Source organism: Patagioenas fasciata, chromosome 19, assembly GCF_037038585.1.
Source record: "Patagioenas fasciata isolate bPatFas1 chromosome 19, bPatFas1.hap1, whole genome shotgun sequence".
Taxonomy (NCBI): domain Eukaryota; kingdom Metazoa; phylum Chordata; class Aves; order Columbiformes; family Columbidae; genus Patagioenas; species Patagioenas fasciata.
This window is the reverse complement of record NC_092538.1, coordinates 12055727-12082246: the sequence shown is the minus strand read 5'-3', so window position 1 is coordinate 12082246 and position 26520 is coordinate 12055727. Positions and strand designations below refer to the sequence as shown.

Sequence of the window (26520 nt, the reverse complement as noted above, 5' to 3'; positions counted from 1 at the left end):
GGGGATTTTGTTACCTTGAGCGGTAACGTTACAACACTCAGGAACTGGTATTTCAAACATGACGAAGGCAGTTCTTGAATTATTCGCTGTGAATTCACACAGTGACCCAGAGTGGATACACTTACAGAGCTTTCTTTGGGAACAGCTTTTTGGGAAGACGTCTTATTTGAGTCTCTTTGACCAGTTGGTATTTCTCACGTGTTTGGGTGCCAAAACACATGCTACAAATAAGAAAATAGGTGATGATACCAGTCCCTTCTTTCCTCTGTACTTTTATTTACATATGTAAAGTTGTTGAGAGTCTGATAGTTGTACACTTGTCAGCAGAGTTGCAGGTTAAGTTGGGTAGGGACCTCTGGAGGTGACGTGCTCCGGCGCCCGAGAACATGGGCGCATGTGTTTCAGGTTTGAACTCCTTTGTCGGAGGATGGAAGATGGTTTTCCTCTGTTCTAAACGTTGTCACTTCTCTCTGTTCTTAGGACCAGCTGTGTGGCCGTGACCCCACCTTGACAGATGAGCTGATTAATATTCTGACGGAGCTGACCCAGCTCAGCAAGACAACGAACGCCAAGGTGGCGCTGCGAGCGCGCCAGGTACGGCCGTGCGCTCCGGCCCAGCCGCTCGCTGCCCTTCCCCATCCGATCAACACCCACTGCTCCCGCTCTTCTGCAAAGTCTGTATCTCTCCATGTTTATTTTGATTACTATGCAAATGGGAAGAGTAGATTACTGTGAGCAACCCTTTAACAGTGAAGCTAATTAACTGTTGTGACAGTCTTAACAAAGGTCGCAGTGGATTCTCCATCGCTGTAAAATTTGAAGTTCAGATTATATTCCTTTGTCCCCACTCCTCCAAAAAGTTTTGTCTGGCTCAAATAGGAGTCAATGGAGAGTGGCCTATGGTTTGTGTGATGGAGGAAGTTGAGATGTGTGGTTCCTAAGGCTCCTTCTGGCTTTTTAACCTGTGAACCCCCCGAGCACAGCAAACAGCCAGGACCTGCCGTCCGGGCTCATCAGCCACCTTGCAGTTGTGAATCTGTGTGCAGAGAACGGGACAGAAAGTTACACGAGAACCAGGTGTTCCTTTGCAAGCTACTAAGGAATTATTGCAAAGAAATATTTTGATCTTTTGCAGGGTTTTTTTCTAGATTTTGAGTTGCTTTTTTGTCATTTTTTTTAACCTGAAAACAATTGGAAAATCTTCATCTTGTCACTTCCAAGAGCCTAATGCAGATAATTTGAATGCCAGACATCCATGCACATCTCGTGAGCCGCCTCTGTAGCCGTTACTCTGTAACCGGGGAGGAGAGAGGGGGCGCAGTCGTTTCACGGCAGCACAAGCCCTGTGGTCCCATCACTCCTCTCACTCCACAGTCCCCATCTCCATTCTAAGTCTTCACAGGAAACCTGACACTTGGGGGATCTCTCCTTTTATTTCAGAGCTTGGCTGTTGAACATGAATGGGGTGTTTGAAGCTGCTCAGTGACCTTATGTTTCCTTCAGGATTGCATTTGTGTCCTTGAACCATTCAGTGATTGAACCTCCCAGCGGCGTGCTGGGGATGCTGCTGCAGTCCTGCGTACAGCTTTATGTTGCTTTTTCGCTTCATTTTTCCCCCGCAAGCTGCTTTTCCTTCCTATCTCTGTATCCTTCATGTTGGGCATTTACTGCCTGGCCCCAGCGTGTCGTGGTTCCTGTGCTGCCGCGGTGAAGGCGGCTCCATCGCTGGGCTCCCCACAGCTGCCGCTGCCAGATCCGCTTTCCAATTAACAGCTGGTCAGGCAATCCCCAGGACTGGCAGCTCTGCAGCGCTAAATCACATGCACTGATGGAACTTGATTGAAGCTGTTCTTTTTCTCCGTGGGGAATTGCCAATAATACAAACCGAGCAGATACACAAATGAGGCTGGGGAGGGGAGGGAGTTTGCAGCATCACCCAGGGGCCACAGGGTTCACAGGAGGAACCAGTCGCCTCTTCTGGGATGGAGCAAACTCTTGCTGCCTTGGAGCCGGAGCCTCCTGCCCATGGCCCAGCGCAGCTCCTCTCGCTGACACTTGGTGTTTGCTGTTTGCCAGGTTCTCATTGCTTCCCATTTACCGTCCTACGAGCTGCGTCACAACCAGGTGGAGTCCATCTTTCTGTCCGCCATTGACATGTATGGACACCAGTTCTGCATTGAGAACCTGCAGGTATCTACCAAACTTCTCGTTTCCCTGCTTTCTTCTCACTGAGCTTAATGTTTCAGTATTAAGTCTCACCTGTAGTCCCAAGGTCCTTGTGGCTTTAAATTGTATTGTTCAGATTTCTGACTTCCCCCTCATTTCTGTTTCCATTCCTACGCTGATAGCAGAATGAGCTCATCGCAGGCTACACCTTCCTGGAGGTGGGCAGCGATGGGTGGTCCCCATCTCCCGTCTGGTGACCAGATAGGACACAAGGAATGGAATGAAGCCACGTCAGGGGAAGTGCAGATTGGACATTAGGAGAAGGTTCTTCACTGAGAAGGTGGTCACTGGAACAGGCTCCCCAGGGAGGTGGTCACAGCCCAAGCCTGGCGGAGTTCAGGGAGCATCTAGACAATGTTTGTAGTCATATGGTTTATTTCTAGGTAGTCCCACAAGGAGCAGGATGTTGGTCCTGATGATCTTCTGAATCCCTTCCAACTTGAGAATATTCTACAAATTAATATAAAAAGGTTATAATCCTTAATGAGCAACAGGAAAAGCATGGAAATCAAAACTAGTCAGGCTTGATTTGGGGTTTTTGCTTTTTTGCCTGACCCTGTTTGCCCGACAGGCAATTCTCTTTAAAACTGCTTAATGTGATCTCTTCTAGAAACTCATTCTGTCCGAGACATCCATCTTTGATGTGCTGCCCAACTTCTTCTACCACAGTAACCAGGTGGTGAGAATGGCAGCTTTGGAGGTGAGTTCATTCCCATTGAAAATGAAATATTTGAAATTTTTCCTTGTTGCTTTGTTTGTTTGGGGTTTGTATGTGATTAGTTGGTTTGTTTTGAGCACTATTACCTTGCAAGATTGAGGGAGCTGCAGGTTGTGAGGAATCTGGCATTTAACAGCAATAACAGTGGTAATGGGCTGACATTTCAGATTCAAGTTATCCTCTTTGCTCAAAGATGACTTGGGGTTGAAAGGATTGAAAGTGAAGCTGCTGTCAGAATGTGGTCGGCCTGTCCTGGGCCTTGTGCTGGTGGTTGTGTCCTGCCAGACTGGCCTTCCTCAAATTATGACTTTAAATGCTTCTGATTGAATTAGAGTTCTAACTAGATGCTCATCTGGAGGCGTTTGTTTGGTGTGTAATATTTTTGAGGTGTCTGGTGTGCCGTTTGTCGTCTTTCCGCTGAGGAAGCACAGTTAAGCTGATGCGCTTTCTCTCTACCCAGGTGTATGTTCGAAGGGCGTATATTGCCTATGAGTTAAACAGCGTCCAGCATCGCCAGCTGAGGGATAACACCTGTGTGGTGGAGTTCCAGTTCATGCTTCCCACCTCCCATCCGAACAGGTCAGATCGCGGGTTCGGGCACCTTTGGAATCGCAGGTTTCTGAGGGGCCACATCCTGTCTCGGCAAAGAAAACTTGCAATAGAATTACCGGGGAAAGGGAGAGTCCCAGTGCCTCAAATAAGCACAAATTATTGAAGATAAACCCCTGCATTGCCCAGTTCTGTCTCCTAAGGAGCTGTGGGTAGTAGTTTCTGCAGTTTGGATTCATTTAAGTTACGATACAGTTTTCACATATTTTCTAAGTTCAGCTAGTGTAGTAACTCTAGAACTTCAGTTCTAGCCAAATCCTGAGCCTGCCAAACAAAAAAATTCCAGACAGAATAACCAATTATTGGGAATTTTAACAAAGAGCAGCCGCACAGTCTGCGTCCCTCCCCAGCGCTGCCCTGCCAGCCCCGCTCACGGCCTGCGGCTGGCTCTGCCCTCAACCCGCCTTTACCGCAGAAGGTGAAATCTTTCTAGCGTGTGGTTTTTTTGGCTGAGAACACCAAGATGCACGTACGGGTGTAACTGATATGGCAGTGCTGGAGCTGACATCCTTTGGTGTTCAGCCAGGATTTTTCAGAACAGATTTCTCATGACTGCAACCAAAAGCATCGGCCGTCCCTGTCCTGTAGAAGGCTCACGCCTCCCGGTGTGTGCTGAGGTTACTTTAACACACAAACTCGATTATCATCCATCAGGTTAGTCAGTTCCCATGTTTCTTCATTTTCAGCAGGACCCAGGGGAGGGTGTTTGGGGCAATATTTGATTTTCGGCCGAGCGCTGGGGCCGGTGCGCAGTGAGTCCCCGCGGCCGCCGGGTGCCACTGTCGCTCCGCGCTGGGTTCCCAGCCTGGTACCACAGCTATTTTTCTCCTTTGTTTCCAAACATCTTTTTCCTTATTTTATTTTTGGTGGGGCTGGGCAACGGGGTCCGGTCTCGCTTCATTGAGAACCCATCAGTACATTTTATGAAATGGTTTTCAGAATCTGGTTTGCTAGAAATGAATGACTGTCCTCAACAAGCAGCACAAAGCACTCATGATACAAATGGGACGTGCATTTGGTCTCATCTGTTTCCTACATTTCTAGAATATTTGTAAATAATTGCATACTATTTTTAGTAGCCCCTTTATAATGCTCTCTGCCCCCCCGTTCTTTCTCCATTTTTTCTTCTTGCTAGTCTCGGTTCCCTCTGTTGCTTTGGGGTTGTTTGGCCGGCCCATGCTGACCACTGCTCTATTACTGTGTGCAAGCTTAATTGGCCAAGGTCAGCTGGAAGATGAGAACTGTTACCTGCCTGGGGAACAGCTGCTTTGTCCTGAAATCTCCTCCCCCCTTTACGCTGCATTCGCTGGGGCAACGTTCTGCAGCTCGGTTCTGCTTCTCAGCCGGCGGCTCTGCTGATGGTTGACTGCAAACGCATGGCAGCGTTGTGCGGGGCCGGGGCCCGGGCTCACTGCGCCCGCAGGCAGCTGCAGCTCATCTCGCAGGGAGGAATTTGGCTCCTCTTGCTTGCTGCAGCTTCTGCGGTGCATCCTGCTTGTGTGCTGTGGGAGGGTGCTGAGGCACCGCCGTGCAGGGTACTGAGGGTCTGGCGTTAGTACTGAGTGTAGAGCTAAGCAGGCTGTAAAGGCAGATCTTATGTTAAGCCCAAGACACAGGAATCTCAAAACTCTGCCTTGCTTAAGTCGTCTTTGTTGGTTTCGACCATGTGTGTCCATGGTGTGTTTTCTGTACTTTCTGTAGCGTGAACTGTTAGACTGAGAAGGTAGAAATGGATTCCAAGGGCAAACCCCAAAGCCAAAATATCCCAGGGACCAAGCAAAATGTCCCTTGGAGCTCTGCAGGGCTGGGTCCTGATGAACCAGGAGAGGTACCAGATTGCCCATGAGAGCATCCTCTGGTGGAGCTGGTGGTAGTTGTGTGGTCCACACATTTCTCAGCACTTTATCAGATATTTTTAAGCCCTGATCCCCTTTGTGTCTAATTGCTGTGAACATGTAAGGACCTGAATTTCACTGGAGCAAATATTGATGTAGAGCAAATCGCAAACTTTTAATTGTGGCTATATTTAAATTCTTTGTCAGTGGTGTTTGACCCCACTATACTGTTCCTTAATTGTAACAGGAACAGTCACAGGCACTACTTCTGATCTGAGTAGTCACAGCCAGGCACTCAAGCTTTGTATTTCTGGCCACTGAATGATTGCCATCAACTACCCCCAGGAAAGCAGAGGGGAAAGAAAAACTGTTAAATGTGCTCACAAAGTCAGAGAAATGCAGCGTGCTCCTGGTGGGTTTTGTAGGCAGAAGCACTTTGGGGAATTATTTGTTTAAATTAATAGAAAACATCCTGTTGTAAGAATCCCCGCCGATCCTGATGGCGAGGGTAAGACATAGGGAGAAAAACTGCTTACACTTGAAAGCACAGAGGGCTTTGCAGATCCATGGCAGCGCTCCTGACGTGCACAGCGGAACCAGCGCTGCTTCTGCACCCAGTGCAGTTCGGAACCCTCCACGTCGAGGGGGCTGCAGTAAATCCCACCTGGAGAAAGCAGAACGAGGGGACACTGATAGCTCTGTGCTGAGCACTATGAACAACCCCGTGGGGATAACCTGCTCCTCAGCCAGCCAGGGTCCCGGGGGAGCAGCCGTGAGGAGACGAGCCCCGTTCTGAGCCGTTCTGCGCTTCCCCTGTCCGGCCTGCCCTGCTGAGGTGAGAAGCTGCTGGAATATCGCTGGTGCTGAGAGAGTTCAGCTCCCTTTGTGCGCACGGCGAGCCAGGTGACAGACACTGAAAGGCCTGCCCGAGGTGTTCGGCACATGAAACAGGGCTTGCCTATTCTTAGCTTAAAATCTCCTGTTCAAAGAAACATTGTGTGCCCGGTGTAGGCAGAGGGAATTATCGTGCCTTTTCAACAGGAGAATTTTTTTTTCTACTAACCCCCCTCTCCTGCTTTCGAACAGCCTTTTTTATGCCTGAAGCTGGAAGGTTTAAATTAAAGTGGGACGTTGTCTGCCGTCACCAGCTTGAGGAGCTGCAGCCCCAGCCATGCTGCTCAGCCCCCCTTCCCTTCCCTTCCCTTCCCTTCCCTTCCCTTCCCTTCCCTTCCCTTCCCTTCCCTTCCCTTCCCTTCCCTTCCCTTCCCTTCCCTTCCCTTCCCTTCCCTTCCCTTCCCTTCCCTTCCCTTCCCTTCCCTTCCCTTCCCTTCCCTTCCCTTCCCTTCCCTTCCCATGTGCTGAGGGTCACAAGGGAAGAGCTCAGAGGTAAATGTTTCTTCACAACCAGGTCCCTCTGTTTGACTCAGAGGTAAATGTGTTCCCTCTGTCAGATGCTGAGACAGTTGCTGACAAGGGTGACTTACTGGCCATATCTTTATTTTGGGGAAGGTCTCTGCCTTCTGAATATGTTGGGGCCCAGAAGAAATTGATGTACTACCCAGGCTGTTTTGCCCGCTCGGATGCCTCAGCCGTGCCTTCCCCATCCATCTGTGCATGGAGCCCTCTCCTTCCTTTTGTCCCATGTGCCACACTTGCCCTCGAGATGCCCAGCGGGATCTTGAGTAGGGACGTTCCACTGGGAGGTGGAAGCGAAGGAAACTTTTAGCGCTGCAGATTAAGACGTTAAGTTTTGATAATTAGCTCAGCTTTAAAGCAAGTTGTACTTCTGAGATGTGATAAAGACGTCTGATCCCAGCTGACCCTGGCTGTGTTTGGGGTTGGGATGCACACAACTCGGCCAATGCCTTACTGATGCCTGTTGAATTCAGTCCTGGGACTGCATCCTGCTGGCCGTGATGCTTCCGAGGGTGGAATTCAGGTCTAGTTGTTAGTTCTTCATGTTTCCAAAGGGATCAGTGTAGATGTCTCAGCTGTCTCGTGCTTGGTTTTGCCCAGTATCCCCTGTTTCTGTGGCTGTTTGTTGTCACCCTTGGACTTTGATGTTGCTGATTTCAAGGCTTCGGAGTGGTGCTCGATCTCCCCTCTGCTGTCTCCTGATGTTTTATCATCTATGGAGTATTTTGGTTGTTCTTTTGTTGTCAGCCTCTTCCTTAGCTTACAGGCAGACACCGTTTGGAAGGCTGAAATCCAAATTAAATAATGCTGCTTCCAAACAGTGCTCTTTACAGAAGAGTAAGAAACCAAAACTCACGCTTAAACCAGTGTTTTTAGGTTCCTTCCCGCTATCATTTTCTAACAACATACAATTTGGATTTCTGACACAATGGAAGCATTTTGTGTGGACTAAAGTAGTCGCTAAAACGGGCTCTTGCATCAGGGTTGGGGTTGCTGGTTGAACCGACCGCTGGAGACCCAGCGCGTGGTCGAGGGGGTCACTGGGGAGCCCCAGGTCCCTCCTGGCTGCGGGACCGGCTGCCAAATCCCCGCAGGGACACCTGTAAACCCCCGCGGCTCCGTGCCGAGGGTTCCTCGTTAATTAGGCAGCAGGCAGCAGTAATGTGCTGCGGTTCCCTTGGCTTCCCTGTTTCTGAAAGGGCAAAATCTTCCAGCAGAGCAAAGAAAGGGCTGTTGAAGGGGCAGCAAACTGAATGGAACAACGATAATTTTATGCAAATTGGACTTCAGTAGCAGATTCAGCCTGGCTGAATCACAGAGGGAGCAGAAGAATGAGGAAAGAAAGAGGGAGAGGAAAAACCCAATCAAAATGTATGGTTTGAGGCATGTTTCACAGCCTTCTGTTTAGATTCTTCTGCAGATGTGAAGCAACACAAGAGGAATGAATGCCACTGCTCCCAGCCAGTGGAATTGCTCTTTCTCCTGTGGTACTGCTGTTAATAACTACCAGTGGGTTATTGAGCCGACCTCTGCTGATTCCGCTTTGCCGCCTGCTTCCCGAAGCTTCGCCCCGCGCTGGCGCTCAGTCCCAGCTCGGCCTGGCCAGCGGCGCTTTGCGTGCATTGCCATCCTCGGCATCGGGAACGCGCCCTTTGAAAAACAAAAAACAGGAAGGGCGAGGGAAACAAACCCAAATTCAACCAGGGGGGCAAGCGGGTTTGTTTGGTTGAGCAAAAGGAGTGATTGTAATGGCAGTGGAGCAGATTCTATCAAGATCAGCTCCCCCACTGGGAAGTGTGACACTAAATACTCGCGTTACTTCCCATTGATACGGCTTTAGGCCGTTTTGTGCTTTCTCCTGTATGGCTTAAGGAGATCATGGGAATTTTTCATGTCTCTACCAGTAACACACCAAACATACAACCTTGTAGTGAATCTGACTCTGCTGTGACAAAACCGGTTTGCGAGCGGGCCAGGCGCAGCTGGTGTGACCGTGGGAACACACTGGTCATTAAGTACCGAGACTTCATGCCCGTAACTTGGGGTCTCGCCCATGCTGAAGGGTGTTAAGAAGGTCTGTGGTTTGGCCTCCTGCAGGTTTCTGCACAGAGGGGAGGGTGAATGTCCGGTTCCATGCTCCCCGAAGCTTTGCTCTCAGTCTTTTCACATTGGCTGATCTCTGTGCACAAACCTCCTGCGTGCATGTATTTTTTTTCAATTTAATTTTACTGTTTTGAATGTCAGATCACAGCAATTTCTGCATCTTGCATGGAGCAATATGCTGCCTTATGCTTGTAGCCAGGACGGGCAACACTGTGCTGTTCCTGTGCTGGTGTGAAAATGTGGCCCTCACCTTCTTTCTGGCATAAGAGCATCACTGCGGCTCAGTCCGCATGCAAAACCGTGGAGAGTTGGACCGGTCTTGTAAAAGGAACTGTACATTTTTCCTAAAATTAGCCTTTTTTTGGTATTCAGGGTCTTGAACGCTGAACTGCAGAGCATCCCATGGGGTTTCTGTGCGTGCTTATGACTGCGCTGCTGTGGGCCAGCGCTGCTGCTTAGCGCAGGGCTTGGGCGGCCAGGACCGGGCTTGTTTCCCTGCACCTGTTGCAGTCTCCCCGTGCGATGTGGTCGCTTTGTGCATCTGCTGCAAACTCCCCCTCTGGTCTTGCTTGTGAGGCTCGCGTGGTGAATGCAAAAGGGCTTGAGGTGGGTCCGATAAGGGTGCTGGAGAACCGCAGGGTGTGTTGCGAATGCAGCGTTTCCCTGGGCTCTGTGTTTGTACGTGGCCTGTGCCCTCCACGCAGTGCAGGTGGGTGCTGTCCCAGGGTCAATGAACCGGAATTCTGCCTGGTAACCTGAGGGGTGACGAATTCTCGTTTAGTGAATTGTAAAGTTGTTGCTGGTCTGTGGATCAGCTCGATGGTCGTTCTTGATGATGGCTTTCACTAACCAATCTGTAACTGTGGTTGTTTGATTACAGAGGGAACATCCCCACGCTAAACAGGTACGGTACTTGTCATCTTTTAAAATTGGAAAAGACGGATTAGAAAGAAGTAGCCTAATACTTAATGTTTTAATGTGTTTTGTTTTAGTGCCCTTTACTTGGGAAGCTCTCAAACATAACTCTTCTTTTTCCTTCCCTTTTCCTCTCCCTTTGTCTAAAACATGTTTTCAGCTTTTCTTTACCATTTCAAAGAGCTTTGCATGCAGCGATGTTTAAAACGAGCTTTGCCGGGTGCCTCGGCCCATCCGCCGCAAGGCACACGGCAAATTTGCAGCAGAACGCAGTGTCCAGGGGGTGCTCTGGAGCTGTGCCCCCTCGCCCAGTGAACCTGGCACTACTCCGGGTTCCTGTGACGAGCTTAGAATTTGTCGAGGCTGCTTCACCTCCCTCACACCATAGATGAACCTCCATCTCCCCCAGCTGACAGCATGTTTTGTTGTGTTCTGGGCACTAATTTTTCCTCCCGTGTCTCAGTTGAAAAGTATTTCTTGTTTGAAATAATACATGAGAAATGTCTGCTGTCTTTTTGTTTAGTTACTGTTCTGTGGTATTTTTTTCGTATTAGTTGTAAGAAATGTACACCAAGGCATGTCCTGAAAGATCTTTCAAAGTGTGAATACCTATTATTTATTACTGCTTGCAAGCCTATTTAGGGAAAAATAGTAAAAATGGGCTTGAAAGTCCCATGGCTCTTAATCAGAGATAAATTGTGGGAACACAGAGTGACTATGAACGTGGAGAGCTATTAATCAAACTGATGATACTTCAGGCTTGGTAACAGGGTACATAGGACCATATCACAGTGCTTCTCTGTATGTGGAAATAAGGAATCTTAGCAAGGCTGGTGAGCGGCTGTGTCAGCAATCCCAGTCCGGTCTTTAGAAAGAAAACAACATAATAATAATAATAATAATACCCCAAAGAGCAAAGTAAGAGGAGCTGTTTGCCAACTGGTGCGTGCTGCCATAGCGGATGAGCTGTGTGAGAAGTCGGTGGTGCTGTAAGCTCAGGACCTTGCCCGCTGGGTGCTGCCCAAATGGAGCAAAAGACACGAGCAGGGGCAGTGGCAGAGTCGTTAAAGCGTGGATTAAATTAGATGGAGGAGCACGTGAATCTGAGCAGCAGTCAGGGCGGAAAGCACTGTAAGGAGACGTGTTCAGGGCAGGGATACTGGTGTCCGACTATAGGAATCCCCGTCTCCAGTGCAGGATTTTAGAGGGGTCGCTGTACCACGCTGTGTTTGAGGAGCGTGCATTACAGTATCACTGTGGAAGCATTGCGGTAATATAACTTGGTATGCTTCAAGTTAATTTGTAAAAATTCACTAAATCTTTCAAGTGTCAAAGCTTAGGATGATTGTTGTTTATCTCAGCATTCTGCCTGTAGAGCCAAACCTACACACAGGAGGAAAAATGTGTGCAGCTTTGCATAGTCATAGTTCACCTGTCATCTCAGGAAACTCCTTCAGAAGTACTTGTTTTAAAGTGTTTTGATGTTATTTCCCAACCATTTTAAGTGTTCCTGGAGGCTGGGACAAGGTCTGGGTAAGGACATTGGTGGCAGCAGGGACAGGGCAGCGTTGAGGGCTCGGGGAGGCAGCGCAGTGGGTCTGAGGCGCTGCAGCACTAACAAACGCGCGGTTAGACGGGATCAACAGCCGCAGCTCGAGTGCTCAAAGCACACGCACGTGACAGATCCTTCTCCCTTGTCCCTGCTGACTGTGATCTCGTTGGGTTGCCGTTTAGAATGTCCTTCTCTTCCAACCTCAACCACTACGGGATGGTCCACGTGGCGAGCGTGAGCGACGTCCTGCTGGACAACTCGTTCACTCCGCCGTGCCAGCGCATGGGCGGGATGGTCTCCTTCCGCACCTTCGAGGACTTTGTCAGGTACGTGGGGAAGGCTGGCGATTGTTTGTGTCACCAGCTTCACGGTGCACCCAAACGGAGCTGGACAAAACCTCTGCCTTGTCTAGAGTCAGGTTTAAACTCATCCTGAGCTTGTTTGTTAAGATCAGAATCTCTGAGTCTCGGGTGGAAGTTTGTTCGGATCCCCTTGTCTCTCTCCTGGCGATAACTGAGGTTCGGGTGGCTGTAGGAGCAGTTTGTGGCCAGAATGATCAGCATCCTGCGTTTCTGCAGGCTGGAGATCATCTGCAAATGTGCTGGTTTCCTCTAACGCTCTTGCTCACGTGTACATATGTGGGAGGACGTGTTGTTCTTTATGCTTTCAGCCTTCTAGGGGTAGGCAAAAACCCCCCTAGCAGCGCCTGTAGCCGTTGTGCGGGCCTGTAACCCAAGATCTCTGATGAGTGTGGGGAGATCCAAGCTCGGCGGTGGTTTGAGGGTGGGGAGGTGTCGCCTGCTCATCTGCTGAGTTTCTCCTAAGAAGTCCTGGTCTCTTCCTCCCCTCGTTATGCACACGGTCCGTGGTTTCGGGTGGGCTGGCGCGGCGTGGCGGTGGCTAACAGCGCTCTGCTGTCTTGCAGGATCTTTGATGAAGTGATGGGGTGCTTCTGTGACTCTCCTCCTCAGAGCCCCACGTTCCCCGAAGCTGGCCATGCCTCCTTGTATGATGAAGACAAGGTACGGTAGTTTTTCCCCTTGAGGTTGCGCTTGGGTTGGAAACAGAGGGCGTGCAGAACGCCGCTGGCACCATGGGCTGGGTCCCGCTCACCAGTTCGGGTGCTGGGAGCCAGAGTTAAAAGATTCATGTATTTATGTGTATGATTTTTCGCTTGTTCCGCAGTAGGTGACCACTTCCTGACCCTGTGCTAAAACTACACCTGAGTCTCTTCCCCTCCGTGTAAATTTAGTTTGTAGCGTTCAACATCCGCATCATTACGGGATCCACAGCAGCGTAACTGAGCGCTTAGACCCACGATTAGGTTTCCAGACCTTCTCTGTGTTTTAGGGGGTATCTGGGGCTACACTCACAGGGGCTAAGTTACTAACAGTTTGTTTATGGGGAGTATTTTGTTTAAATCGCAGAGTGCCCGCGAGGAGCCCATTCACATCCTGAACGTCGCCATCAAAACGGACAGTGACGTTGACGATGACGGGCTGGCAGCGATGTTCCGCGAGTTCACGCAGAGCAAGGTGAGCGGCCTGGGCTCCTCTGCAGCTCTGGGCCGGTGCAGGACGCGTCTTTCTGCGTGGCAAACTCATTATGTTCCAGTTGTTTTGTTTTTTAAACAAACAAATGCAACAGTGACATCTTTCAGCAGCTTCCTGTCTCTTTAAGAAAAGAAAATAATCAGCTATAACAATTTAAAACTACTTCTGCCTTTCCTCCGCTCGATCGTGCTCCAGGCGTTTCATGGGAGGGGATAAAAGGAAAGAAATCAAGAAAAAAAAATCCCAAACACATTAAACTATCAAATAGGTTGATCCAAATTGTCCAAATAATCTTCTAGTCCCAGCATGTTGTGTGTGGTTTTTCTAATAGAAATTAGGATCATATACTTGTAAATGACTTGTGGAGGAGATTGCGGCAGTCGCTGTAAATGGAGTTTCTCCAGGTGCTGATGGCTAATCGCTGCGTAATAGCTGTGGACTTGCTGTGAGACCCACATTATTACGATGTAATCAGAATCCTGTTGCTATGCTGTTATTGTCTGCCACTTGTGGAATTTTAAAAGCAATAACAATTTTTGCTTTTTAAATCATGGCATTATTAAAGTTATTTTCTTCCTCTTGCCATGAATATAGTCACTGATGCTCATTTTCAAAGGGCTTAACCTTAGTGAAACATTTCAGTCTGTGCTGAAAGGGGTTGTTTTGTTCCTGCTCTCGCTGAGTTCTTCTTTCTTTTTATTTTCTTTGCTTTTAAATTGGAAAAAGAGGAGAAAGGAAAAAGTTTTAGAAAGAGAAGCAGAATTATGAGATCTTAACATTTGAAAAGATCGGTGGTGTGACAAATACTGATGGCGGCACTGGTTGGAAATGTGACTGGGTGGAACGTGCTAGTGAAGCACCAGGGTGGATATTCCTCCTCTGTTTGAAAAAGCTGATTAAAACCTGTCGGTTGTCACCTTTGCAAATCGACACATCCGTCCTTTGCTCTGGGTGTCTGTGTTTGTGGTGCCAGGCGCTGCCTGGGCTCGGTTCTTTAAAACTCCTGCCCTGTTGCCGTGTCTGCGCTCCAAAAGTCACCTTTGCAAAAGGGGGTATTTCCTGCAAGGCTTGCCAGCGACCCTTGAGCTTTGCCTGTGCGGGATGTCGTGTTCTTGGGCTTTGCTCACTTGGGCTTAAACCTCTTTGGGTTTAAGGTGTTTGCTTCTGTGCTGCTGGACGGTGATCGGGTCAGAAATGGGCTGTGGGCAGATGGGGTGAGCAGGGGGTCTGGAGCGCTGCTTTGGTTCGGAGAAGATTTTGCTGAGTTTTTGATGTCTCTTCCTGTGAATCCACTCACCTGATGCCATCCTTACCTTTTCACAGAAATCCGTCCTGATCGAACACGGGATTCGGAGGCTGACGTTCCTCGTAGCACAAAAGGTATTTTGATACAATATCTCTGATGCTGCTCAGGACTCTGTGGTTTTGAGATCGTAATAGCGTTGGCATTTGACATGGCTTTTTTCCAAATTAAATGCTTTATTAACTATATTTAGTTCTCTCTTCACTGTTTTTGTTCTCTGAAGTTTGAGATGGTTTTGATGAATTCATTTAACATTAATTTACAATTGTAAACAATCTTGACACCTCTTGTATTGATGAATTAATTAAGTTTTGATTGTCACCCTAATTGCTAGCTTTCTTCTGCCTTTCTTTTTTTCCCTTCCTGTGTTTGTATGTTCGGTTTGTTAAGGACTTCAGGAAACAGGTCAACTATGAGGTGGATCAGAGATTTCACGTGAGTACCAGGGGCCTGGACATGGTGGGATTGCTGACCCGAGGCCGGGAGACACCCGAGTGCCTCCAGGCTTCTCATTTGGTTCTTAGTCAGGCATTTAATGCCCATCTTGGTGTCAGAATAAGAGAAGCAATTAAACAAATAGCTGACTTCAAATGCTGGAGTTGGCCTTTTGCGTTTGGTGGGGCTGTTCACGTGCTAAAGTCTCTTGTTGCCTGCTGAACTGACCGCCACATTCATAAAGATCTTGCTTGTTTCTGTATCGTTTTGTAGTCTAAAATGTAATGATACAATTAATTTTTTGTATTATTTCTTATGTAGGGTGGTGATACCTTTAGGCTTATTGATTTTAAAATAACTTAGAGGAGTAGTAGAAGTCACTGGCTATATTTCACAGAGTGGCTTTGTGGCGTGACAGATGTTTGCTCTTACTGCTGAGAATTACTTCTCTCCCAGGGCCTGGGCGTCATGGGGAGGGCTGATTCAGCCCTGGTAACAAGGTGGCAACGTAAGGCGAAACCAGAGTTTTATCCCTTGTGTGTCTGCTTTATAACTCTGAAAGTTATCAGGAGTTATGCAGGAAGTTCATCCCATGTCCAGCAGCCCTGGTTTAGCGAGCTTCATGAAAGGAAAACCAGTTTACAAACCAACATTTGAACAAATGTGGCACCGCCTCGTGGGAACCGCTGCCCACAGGGCAGGTGCAGATATGGATCAACGGCCTGTGTGGGAAAGCGGGCTCTTGGGAGAGGTGTTGGGACCTTCAGCAACAATGTCCAGGGAGTGTTGGAGAACTGAAGTGGTACTTTGGGATTGAACAGGACGGTCTGTGAGTGGGCGCTGGGCTGTGTGTCGGTGAATAGAAGGAGCCGTGTCCAAACAGTGCTGAGGGGCCATGGACACGGCTGGCGGTCACCCCTCTGGGACCCCGGGTGGGTGTCAGCCTCCATTACCACCTCCCACACTATTCCGTTTAGTACTGGACCAACTATTAACTTAGTCAGGGCCTGGGCTTGGGTTTGTTTTTGTTTTAATTACAGTCTATATAATTAGTTCCCAGCATGTTGAGGTAATAGAGAGTTGCTCCAGCAGGCTTCCAATTTCCTCATCTCATTAGGTTTTTAACGTGATTATTAGTATAATAATCAACTATGATGATTTCTGTTGTAGCTTTTCACATTCTGCAGTTTGCAGGGTGTCTTGATTGGCTAATTTAGGCAAATTATTTTGATTGTCTTGATGATGGTTGGTTGATTAGAACACAGCGGGGGTATAATTCTTCTGCTCAGGAAATGGAGCACTCTTTTGGATTTTGGTACCGGAGCACTGAGAATTTTGTGTGTGTGCACATCTAATGGTTGCATTCGCCCACACCACCACTCAGATGCCTTGGAAGCAATTACAGTGGTGGTGGATGAGCGTGGCTGGTGTGAGGAGACACCAGCAGTGTGCCGAGCAGCGCGGGCGGAGGGATTGGGAACAGAAGCGAGGACACATGGCAGTGGTTGTGTTCGTGGAGTGCGGCTGATGCTCTGGGCTCACCGAATGTGCCCGTGGCCTGGATTTTTGGGCAGGATTTCCTGGGCCGCTGGCTGGTCTGGAGGACACGCTCCGGGCAAGAACAGCTTGTTCTGTTCAACTCAGAGTCATCAGGTGAAGCTCTAGGGATCGTTCTCTATAGGAGAAGAAAAAGATGATGAGCAAGGTTACTTTTAGCCGTTAAAGCCGTGTTGCTCAGTAGAGCCTTATCCTTCATCACCGTGCACTGAATCCAGCCAGGGCAGCACGTCTTTCGTTGGTAGTGAAACATGGTTCAGAAATTTGGTGGCTAAAGGTCAGATATCTCCTTTTATTCTTACTAAGACAGTTCCAGCAAGTTGTGTGTGCTCGTTCCCGTCACCTTTAGCATAGAAGACTGGTATTTTGGGGTTGGCGCAAAGCATTCACAAAAATTCCTCCACCCAGGAGAATTCCACAGGACGGGTGGTTTTCCTCGGCGGGAACCAGGGGTAGGCAGGAGGTTGCTTTCTAGTCTTTCTCTCTTCTAAGAGATGTGCACAAAAATGTAAAGCCCTTACAGTTTGCTAGGATTTCATCTGTGCAATAGAATAGCAGAGAAACCTAATCATACTTGGGGGATTTTTGTAGAGCACTATTTAATACATGAGGATAATGTTATTTGATTACAATTCATAGCTTTCCTTGGGAAGAAAGTATTTCTGGCAGTAATAGTTATAGAGCTATAGAATACAGATCATCGTTTTGTGTATGTCTGCTTACACAATGGGGTGTTAATATCATTGTGTGGCTCCCACATATTTCCACAATAATAGTAATAACAGTAGAAGTTGTTTCCCACTACCATGTTGGACAGTTCCATGTTATTGTCTGTTGATAACTGACAGTAATAATTGAAAGCCAATCAAGTAGTATCTATTGCATTAGCAGTGAAGAGAGGTTTAAAGCACCTGTGCTGCCTTGAGGGAGGTAACTTGGTTTTCCAGCACCCTTTTGATGTTCAAAAGGACCTTGTGGCAACTTGTGGCATCCCCTGTGCTGTGGGGCTGGCGGGGTCTGGGCCGGGAGCGGATCAAATCGCTTCTGTTCGCAGGGCTAACAGCATCGCTTTTCTTTTCAAACAGAGGGAGTTCCCAAAGTTCTTCACGTTCCGTGCCCGGGATAAGGTGAGTTGTGTATTCTGAATAATTTTCGCTCGATGATGGCTTTATCCTTCTTTCATGTAACTGTTCCTTGCCCATCTGAGAGGGTGGGAGCTGCCTCAGCCCACCTTCCCTGCCTGTAGTATTTTAACAACCTCAGCACATCTCTCAGTGCTGAGAACTGTGCATCCGACAGAAAACTGGGGGTTGGATTCGTTTGAATTTTAGCTTTTTAATTAAATATGAAATTTCATAATGGGTATTGGCTGGTTCTTCCCATCCCCGGTGTTTCAGCTTGACTCACCCTCCTCTCTTACCCCCTTTTCTACCTGCGCGGCGCCGGGCGCCCCCAGTTTGAGGAGGACAGGATCTACCGGCACCTGGAGCCGGCTCTGGCTTTTCAGCTGGAGTTGAACCGAATGCGAAACTTCGATCTCACCGCCATTCCCTGCGCCAACCACAAAATGCACCTGTACCTGGGAGCGGCCAAGGTGGAAGTGGGCACGGAAGTGACGGACTACAGGTTCTTCGTCAGGGCCATCATAAGGCACTCGGACCTGATCACCAAGGTGAGTTTTGTCACCCCTGCAAGCTCTATTTCCAAGACGGGATATGAGACACTGGTTGCTGGGCTGTGATTTTTGAGCAGAAAATAAATGATTTGTTGGTAATACCTGGCAGGAAGCGTCCTTTGAGTACCTGCAAAACGAGGGAGAGCGATTGCTTTTGGAAGCCATGGATGAGTTGGAGGTGGCATTTAACAACACCAACGTGCGCACCGACTGCAACCACATCTTCTTAAATTTCGTGCCTACTGTCATCATGGACCCGTCGAAGGTATGGGCTGGTCAAAGTAAGATTTCAGAGCTAGCAGAGCTCCTATTTTTAGTGCAGTAACACTGTCCTTCAGGCAATGCAGTTCACTGCCTCTGTGGGAGCTAAGGAACGGTTTATTAAGAGTATGTTTTGTATTTGAAACTAAACTCATATTTTTCAGTATGTGAGATAAATAATTTAAATAAGGAAATAGCTTTAAATGCTCTTCTGTTTGTTACAAAAGCTCAGATTCTACCCAAATAAAACCTAAGTCTTAAAAAGAATTTGTAAATCCAGCTACAAACAGCAACACCTCGTTTTCATTCTCTCATACAAAAGCACAGAGATCAACATTATAAATAAATGAACATTAAGCTTTGTAGATGCATCAATGAAAGTGTTTAGGCTTAAAGCATGGTTCTGGTTAGCAGAGCCACCACGAACTGCAAAGGCTGCGTTGAGTTGGAAATCGACATTCTGTTCATGGTTAGCAAAGGATGAGAGTTGACCTTTCCTAATGAGAATAACGGGAAGTTTAAAAAGATTAATTGGTTATCAAAAGAAGTATCTCTTGTTTGCTGACTTTCAAGTCATGGTTAAAAACTGGTGGCTTAAATCGCTTTTGAATAAACCCTCTCTCAGTGCATCCGAAATCTGTAGTTCCGGGAAGCTGGGAAGCGGGTGGGATGCGCAGCCCTTGGGAATTCGGCTGCCAATGTGTCCTGTGACTTTTCCTGAGCTGCTGGGGAAAAGAGAGACTTTATTTTTTGAAAGGATGTTAAAAACAGCCTATAAATTGCTTTCTTTTAATATGCGCTACTTGCCAGCAGTAGTATTTTATAAAGTTTAATAGAACACCAGAAGGCCAAGCTCCAAGTAGTAATTGCTTTGTTGATTTAAAGCACCGTACCGCATGTGCGGTGAAACATGATTATTGTGCATCCAAGTGCTACAGAATGGTTTGTCAAGGATTGCGCTTTGCTGTGTTTGGTGGTTTTTAGCTGTGGGCCACGCTTGCGGGAGGAAGGGGGCGGAGGGGCAGCCCTGGGCACAGTGTGGTGTGCTGGGGGAAAAAGGAACGGGAATGGGGATCCAGGGCTGTCCCTCGGCCCAGTGCTCCCCAGGTTGAATTCAAGGCTTATTAGGAGAACAAACAGGCCACCGAGGTCCTGTGACAACATAGGGCATGTGCTGCTGTGGGTGCTCCCATCTCTGCTGGGATGTTCCTCTGGGTGCCCCTTTGGGCAGGACCCGAGAGCAGTGGATGGAGGTGATGAAGTGCTGGATGTGTCCGGAAGGTGAGGGAGCTCTGGTGCTGTGTTTCAGATCGAGGAGGCGGTGCGGAGCATGGTGATGCGCTACGGGAGCCGCCTCTGGAAGCTCCGCGTCCTCCAAGCCGAGCTGAAGATCAACATTCGGTTGACGCCGACGGGGAAGGCGATTCCCATTCGGCTCTTCCTGACCAACGAGTCGGGCTATTATTTGGACATCAGCCTGTACAAAGAGGTGACGGACTCCCGGACAGCACAGGTACGGCCCCATACGGCTCCGTGGTTTGATGCGCAGATGTTTTTGGGGGGACACACAATACCTGATGCAGCTCTTCTGTGATTTGTGGCGTGTTCAGGTAATATAAAATTACCATCAGCTTTGCCAAAGGAAGAAGAATATAAAGATAATCTTGGAACAGGCAAGAAGGCATGCAAAGTGTAATCAGTTTTGTACAAGTGCGTGTCTTCTAATTGCTTTGTACGCACCTTCAGTCATTTGTACATCTGTTTTCTGTGGCAGAGTGCTCAAAAAAGTAATAGAAGAGTAATCACTGTTGGTGCTCATCCTATTATTAATTATACAGTTCCCTGAGTAGAGAGAGAAAATCTGTGAACTCATCTTTTAAATTCTAAAGATATAGGGAATGACCTGGGTAGGGTGATATAAAATTATTGAAGGTGCTTTTATATCGTTTTTATGAAGCATAATGGTCTCTCTTGTAATGGTTGTGGCTATTCTGGTATTTCTGCTGTTGATGGCGTAGGAAGAGTCTGGTTAACTGAAATACTTACATATACTAAAATACATGGAGCCTGGGACGCATAAAAATATTTAAATACAGGACTGTTTGCATCTTGCTCTGTAATCATCTCAGTGCCATGCAGCAGAAGCAGCGGTATCCATCAGTGGGGCCGCTGGCATGCACAGGGGTGCTGACTCACCTGTGCTCCCTGGGTGCTGACTCACCTGTGCTCCCTGGGTGCTGACTCACGTGTGCTCCCTGGGTGCTGGCTCACGTGTGCTCCCTGGGTGCTGGCTCACCTGTGCTCCCTGGGTGCTGACTCACCTGTGCTCCGTGGGTGCTGACTCACCTGTGCTCCGTGGGTGCTGGCTCACCTGTGCTCCCTGGGTGCTGACTCACCTGTGCTCCCTGGGTGCTGACTCACCTGTGCTCCGTGGGTGCTGGCTCACCTGTGCTCCGTGGGTGCTGGCTCACGTGTGCTCCGTGGGTGCTGGCTCACGTGTGCTCCGTGGGTGCTGACTCACCTGTGCTCCCTGGGTGCTGGCTCACCTGTGCTCCCTGGGTGCTGACTCACCTGTGCTCCCTGGGTGCTGGCTCACCTGTGCTCCCTGGGTGCTGGCTCACGTGTGCTCCCTGGGTGCTGGCTCACCTGTGCTCCCTGGGTGCTGACTCACCTGTGCTCCCTGGGTGCTGGCTCACCTGTGCTCCCTGGGTGCTGACTCACGTGTGCTCCCTGGGTGCTGACTCATGTGTGCTCCCTGGGTGCTGGCTCACCTGTGCTCCCTGGGTGCTGGCTCACCTGTGCTCCCTGGGTGCTGACTCATGTGTGCTCCCTGGGTGCTGGCTCACGTGTGCTCCCTGGGTGCTGGCTCACGTGTGCTCCCTGGGTGCTGGCTCACCTGTGCTCCCTGGGTGCTGACTCACCTGTGCTCCGTGGGTGCTGGCTCACGTGTGCTCCCTGGGTGCTGGCTCACCTGTGCTCCCTGGGTGCTGGCTCACCTGTGCTCCCTCGCGGTTCCAGCGCGGCCTGGCCGTGCAGATCCTGCAGCAGATCGTGTCCGCGTGTTTTACCTCCTTCCTGCCTTCCGGTGCGGATGAGGAGAGCGAAGGACGTGTTAATAACCTGCAGCGGCTGGGCTGCGTTAGCTGCTTGTGAAGGTCACCTTTCCCCCTCAGCTCTGCCTCTGCTGAGCTTCGTGGCTTTGAGACCAGGAGAATGTGCTTGTGTGTGTACAGCTTGTAGCAACTTTTCCAATATTTAATTTGTTTATTTGATTCCCCTTCCTCCCCATATCAAATCAGTTCTAGTAACAAATTATACTGCTAAAAATTATCTCAATTAACGCTTTGAGTAGTTGGGAGGAAGGTTTGTCTTAAAAAGTGAATACCTTCATGCTTTGGAAAGGCCTTTGGTGAATCTTCCCCCTCATGACACAGTTTTATAGGATGGGTCCAGATCTGAGTATTTTTTCCTGTGTTTTCAGAGGCTTATTTTGAACTTAGAGAATTGTTCTAAAAAACTCCAAACATCACTGATGTGCTGGGTGCTGGGCACTTTCATCCCTTCCAAAGAATGGGAAAATAGAGTAATCGTGAGAGAGCGCCCTCCCTCCTGTTCCTGCGGTGCCGGGGGCCGATGCTCAGCACTGACGTCCAGCCCCACAGAACCGCTCAGAAACCACCCAGAGATCTGGGGAGAACGGTGCAGAACATCTGAACACAGGCACTGTCACAAAAACTTGTTACCCTCAAGAAATCTTTCTCCCACTGAAGAAGCTACTTCACAAAGCGACATTTGTGAAGACTGAAGAGTGCATAAACCATTTTCAATCTGAAACCTGAGATACGCTTTACTTACTGAATTTTATCTTTGAGTTCTTCAATGACATCACCTTCAATTAGAAAAAGATCCGTGGTTTGTAACCTCAGATCTGATCCCTGCTCTGTTAAAACCGCCGTGACCGCGCTGCCTGTCAGCTGTGTTTCTGTGCAGCCCAGCTCGTGTTGTCCCCGTTACACGATGCTCCTCCTGGTTCTCAGCTGGAACAAGATTTCCTCCCGAGTCCAAGAGGAACTGAGAGGAATATATAGTGCCATGAAGCACGGCAGCTGATAATTCATGTTGCTACTCGGGGAAAATCTTTTAAACTTACAATATCAAAACTTCAAACCAAATGACATATGCAAGTCCTGACCGAGCTCCCCCGATCCATCAGTGGAGATACAGATCCCGCGCTGCTCGGCTGCATAAATAACGGAGTTCTCTCTGCTCCCAGCTCTCGCAATCCATCGGCACACAGGGGAAATTCTGCTGAATGGGGATTCGTGAAAGCCACGGGTTTTTCTGTGGGGACGTGGCTCTGCTCGCTTTGCTCTCCGCTGTGACATGGTAATAAGTCAGTGATACTGGGATCGCGCAGTAACGAGCCAGCGCTGTTTCCAGGCCGTAGTGAGGCATGATGAAGCGCGGTCTTACAGGGATACGCGACTATTAACGTATTTGTAGAGAACAGAAACGCACCCGATCGGTCTGGAGTAGGCCAGTGGTTTTTAGTGTGATTTGAATGAGACGGGTGTGTGGAACCAGTGGGTGAAGCTGTAACTGGTGATGTTTTGTGCTGCAGATCATGTTCCAGGCGTACGGGGACAAACAGGGACCACTCCATGGGATGCTGATCAACACCCCGTACGTGACCAAGGACCTGCTTCAGTCCAAGAGGTTCCAGGCCCAGTCTTTGGGGACGTCCTATGTCTATGACATTCCCGAGATGTTTCGGCAGGTAAGTGTCCTTAAGGCCCGGGGGTTGTTCTCAACTTTGGTACCTGCAGAAGCCTTCTCTCCATTGCCACTGTGCTCGTCAGGGGAAAAAGTGGCCTGGAGTGGCTGCCAGGGCTTCCCCAGGGTCTGCACAGCTCAGGGGTGACGGCTGTAAGAAATTAAGGCTCCTGACGCACTGTTGCTTTGGTTCTGTTAATGAGTCAAGCAGCAGAAGCTGAAATGTAAAACACCTTTTGCTTCTTGTTATATTTCTGTATTTTCCCACCCTGTTACTCAGCCTTCCTAAAGGGTTGGACAGTGCAGGGGGGACAGTTCCTAGGACAGAACTCGTACATCGTGAAGCACGTTAATGAGTTGCAGAATCCTGTATCTGATTTGTTGGGTTCTATGCTGAACCACATAATTTGAATTATGCTACTTTGAGTGAAACTGTGTTTCATAGTTTAAATTCCCGAGTGACATCCACTGAATATCGTCAGTTAAACTGGGAGGAGGGCTATTTCAGACGTTCTGCCTGGAATATGAAGTCACGGCGGATTGAATAAAAATATTTGCAACTGATATTCTTAACAAGAATTTATCTTCTCATCCTCCAGTCTCTGATTAAGCTCTGGGAGTCTATGAACGAGCACGCGTTCCTGCCCAGCCCGCCGCTGCCTTCCGACATGCTGACGTACACCGAGCTGGTGCTGGATGATCAGGGCCAGCTGGTGCACATGAACAGGCTGCCGGGAGGAAATGAGGCAAGTTGAACTTTCCCTAACGCTGCTTTCCTTTCCATATCCCGCAGTACATTGTGGTTTGGACTGGGTTTGACGATTGTAATGAAAATTTACCAGCCAGGCACAAAATCTATTCATTCACTCTTTCACAGATGAAATCTTTCTCTGGAAAATGAGATTTTTTTGTTTCATTAAAAATTAATACCTTCCATACAATGGGTGTTTTAACCTCCATAGTAAATGATGATTCCATTTCAAACCTGTGCCTGTGCTGTTTTTCCTTCGTAATTAAAAAGTGCTCATTCAGCTCCTCCAGGTAAGTGGGGTTTGTGTTTGAGCAGAGGATGTTTTACAAGACTAAATAGAAATGTTTTCATTTGCTTAAGAAACGAAAACCCAATTTTCTGCTTTCCATTGAACTGCTCGGGGTGCAGTGTGGGCAGCACATGGCGAGGCGGCTGCAACATCCCCCTCTAGTGAAGGATTTTCCTGAGAATGAGAAGTGCTGGTGCCGGTGGGATCGGTTACTCCAGCTCAGGCAGAGGAGGCTGTGCTGGCGAGATGGGGTTTTGCTCTTTGCCTGAACTGGCTGGGATTCATTAAGTTCCTGCAGTGATTTCAATGTGAACAGTTGTAAGTGGCATCACAGAACTAGCACCGTCCTTTCGCTGGGTACGTAACTTAAGCCTGTTCAAAAACTTCAAGTATAGTGATGACAAGAAACAGGGGTTTTCATCGCTATTTACTGCGTGTATCTTAACAGGGAAGGGTTTGAAGATGATGTTTTCAAGTTGAAACTAATCAGTGGATGTTGAGCACTGTGTCCTTGTCTTTTGCTGGCCTATAGGAGAAATGTTTTAACTAGTGTAATTAAACCTGAGATGAGCTGTTCCCTGCATTCCTGGTGAACGCTGGGGCTGTGGAGGCTGATGCCATCATCTTTCTCTGTTTCATTCAGCGTTTGAGTGGATGGTGGCTGGGGAAACAGCAAAGTCCCTCAGGGACGTCGCTCTGTTCTTGCTGAAATTACCAGCACAGAGCTGCCTGGGCATGAACATGTAGTGTTTACTCTGCCAGTATGAATACAAATAGTCTTATTATAAGAGATTCTGTACCCAAAGACCACAAAAAAAAAAAAATTAGGAGGTTTTTTAACCCTTGGTAGTCTTGGTTGTGCTCAATCTGAAAAGAAATCGTTGGGGTGCGCAGTGTTACCTCCTGCTCTGTTCAGGCCCTGCTGCTGCGCCCAGGGGCCGAGTCGCTGGAAACTGAGACAAACCAGGGGAAATGATGATGTTCCCCTGCATTTATAGAGTCTGTGAGCTGAAGATCGCTTGTTGTGGAGGTGTTTGGCTGACCCTGACCTGCTTTTAGTGATTGCCCGGAGCCGGGGTGAGGCCGCTGGCTGCAGAGATGGGGTCCCAGCGCGGGGTCCCCTGGGAAGGGCTCCGTGTCCCCCAGCCAGCGCTGCAGGGCCATGTGCGGCTGGGAGAGGTTTGGGGCTCTGGCGCTGAATTCTGTTCCCAGCAGTGCACGCAATAGCTCCTTCACAGCGAGAGCGCGGGCTGAGCACAGCTCCGGCGCAGCCTGAGGGACAGGTGACACTCATTCCCCTGGGCTGCACTCGCTTTATCGGGAGGAGCTGACTTTAGGCTTTTATGGTTTAATTCTGTTCAGCTGAGGAAACGAATTCTCACAAACGCGTACTGGGGTTTCTCTTTGCAAAGAAGATGATGGCTGCGGGGTGGAGAAGGAAGAGGCAGGATGCTCGAGAAATTCAGAGCATAAGCCTTTTCTTTGTTAGGGCTGTAAGTGGATCCATTCTGCTTGCCTTTTTTCTTTTGAACATCAGTCTGCGTAGCATCTGGGCAGAGAAATACAGCATCTTATCTGCCAGGAAGCAAAGGTCCTTGGGGTAATCCATCTATGTGGCGGTGGCTGGTGGTGTTGCATAGGAAGAGGAGACGTGCCCCAGGGAGCAGGAGGAAACACGAGTTGGTTCTGCACTTCTTCCATTTGATACACCGGTGAACCGTTCTCAAGATATGGCACATTGCATTGGCTCTGTGAACTGTGAGTTTAAGGACGAGTTTTGTCCTCGGATGGATGGATTTGACTGCAAAATGCCAGAAGCCCCTATAGGCTGGAAATGGTGCTGAAGGGGAGATGATCCCTGAGGGCACAGCAGGGAAGTCGAGGTTCCCAGGCTCTGCAGTGACTTGCTTGGGAGCCTTGGTCAGAGTTTTTGCTGCTTCAGTGCGCTTGTATTCTAATAAGGGACCGCTTTGGGGTGTTGTGAGGGTAGTGGAGACAAGTACGGTGTAAGAGTCTTTGAATTTCTGCTTACTGAGTGCTGGCCATTGTGTTACACGGTGTTGCTCCGGTTTGATGCTGGATGGGTACTGGGGGCTCTGTGCCCTGGAGCTGCTGGGAGCTGCTCCGCTCAGGCGGGTCAGGGTGCTTGGGAGGAGCTTTCCAAGTGGGATTATTTGTTTAGTTCCCCCCCGCCCCAGCCAAATTTGCTGATTTTCTGAATCCAGAGTCTTTTGAGAGGTTGTACATCACGTGCTTTTACTACAGAGGAAATTTCTGTTGAAAGCTTCTGACTGCAGTAAATACAGCTGCTGTTAGTTCGTTTAGGTTCCTATTACTGCTCTACTTGTTTTAGATCACACTCGAACCAGCTATTCCCCCATTTCACGCACGTGCCTCACCGTCGGTACCAGCCGTCCCGAGGCAGGGCTTGTCTCTCCTGTTGGAGCCGTGCTCCACGGTATGGACAATTACATCTTCTCTATGTGAAAAGGGGTCACGACACTCTTCTTCTTAAAGCATTCAGCTGAGCTGAGCGCCCTGCTTGTTTT

General features: G+C 48.8%; 1 protein-coding gene across 9 annotated transcripts in view; it reads left to right on the top strand.

The window, feature by feature from the left end:
• The window catches only part of ACACA (acetyl-CoA carboxylase alpha), a 116434-nt gene that overhangs the window by 43384 nt on the left and 46530 nt on the right, over window positions 1-26520 (top strand). For 6 of the 9 annotated variants that reach the window (XM_071816822.1, XM_071816821.1, XM_071816824.1 and 3 more), the window contains 16 exons: window positions 481-594; window positions 2077-2190; window positions 2837-2926; window positions 3405-3523; window positions 9788-9811; window positions 11557-11700; window positions 12300-12396; window positions 12802-12909; window positions 14251-14307; window positions 14621-14665; window positions 17308-17349; window positions 17679-17894; window positions 18007-18162; window positions 19468-19671; window positions 22780-22935; window positions 23531-23677. In XM_071816822.1, the coding sequence (XP_071672923.1) occupies window positions 481-594; window positions 2077-2190; window positions 2837-2926; window positions 3405-3523; window positions 9788-9811; window positions 11557-11700; window positions 12300-12396; window positions 12802-12909; window positions 14251-14307; window positions 14621-14665; window positions 17308-17349; window positions 17679-17894; window positions 18007-18162; window positions 19468-19671; window positions 22780-22935; window positions 23531-23677 (1833 nt within the window). The remainder of the gene's footprint in view (window positions 1-480; window positions 595-2076; window positions 2191-2836; window positions 2927-3404; window positions 3524-9787; window positions 9812-11556; window positions 11701-12299; window positions 12397-12801; window positions 12910-14250; window positions 14308-14620; window positions 14666-17307; window positions 17350-17678; window positions 17895-18006; window positions 18163-19467; window positions 19672-22779; window positions 22936-23530; window positions 23678-26520) is intronic. The other 3 variants (XM_071816825.1, XM_071816826.1, XM_065852874.2) reach the window with 3 other exon arrangements.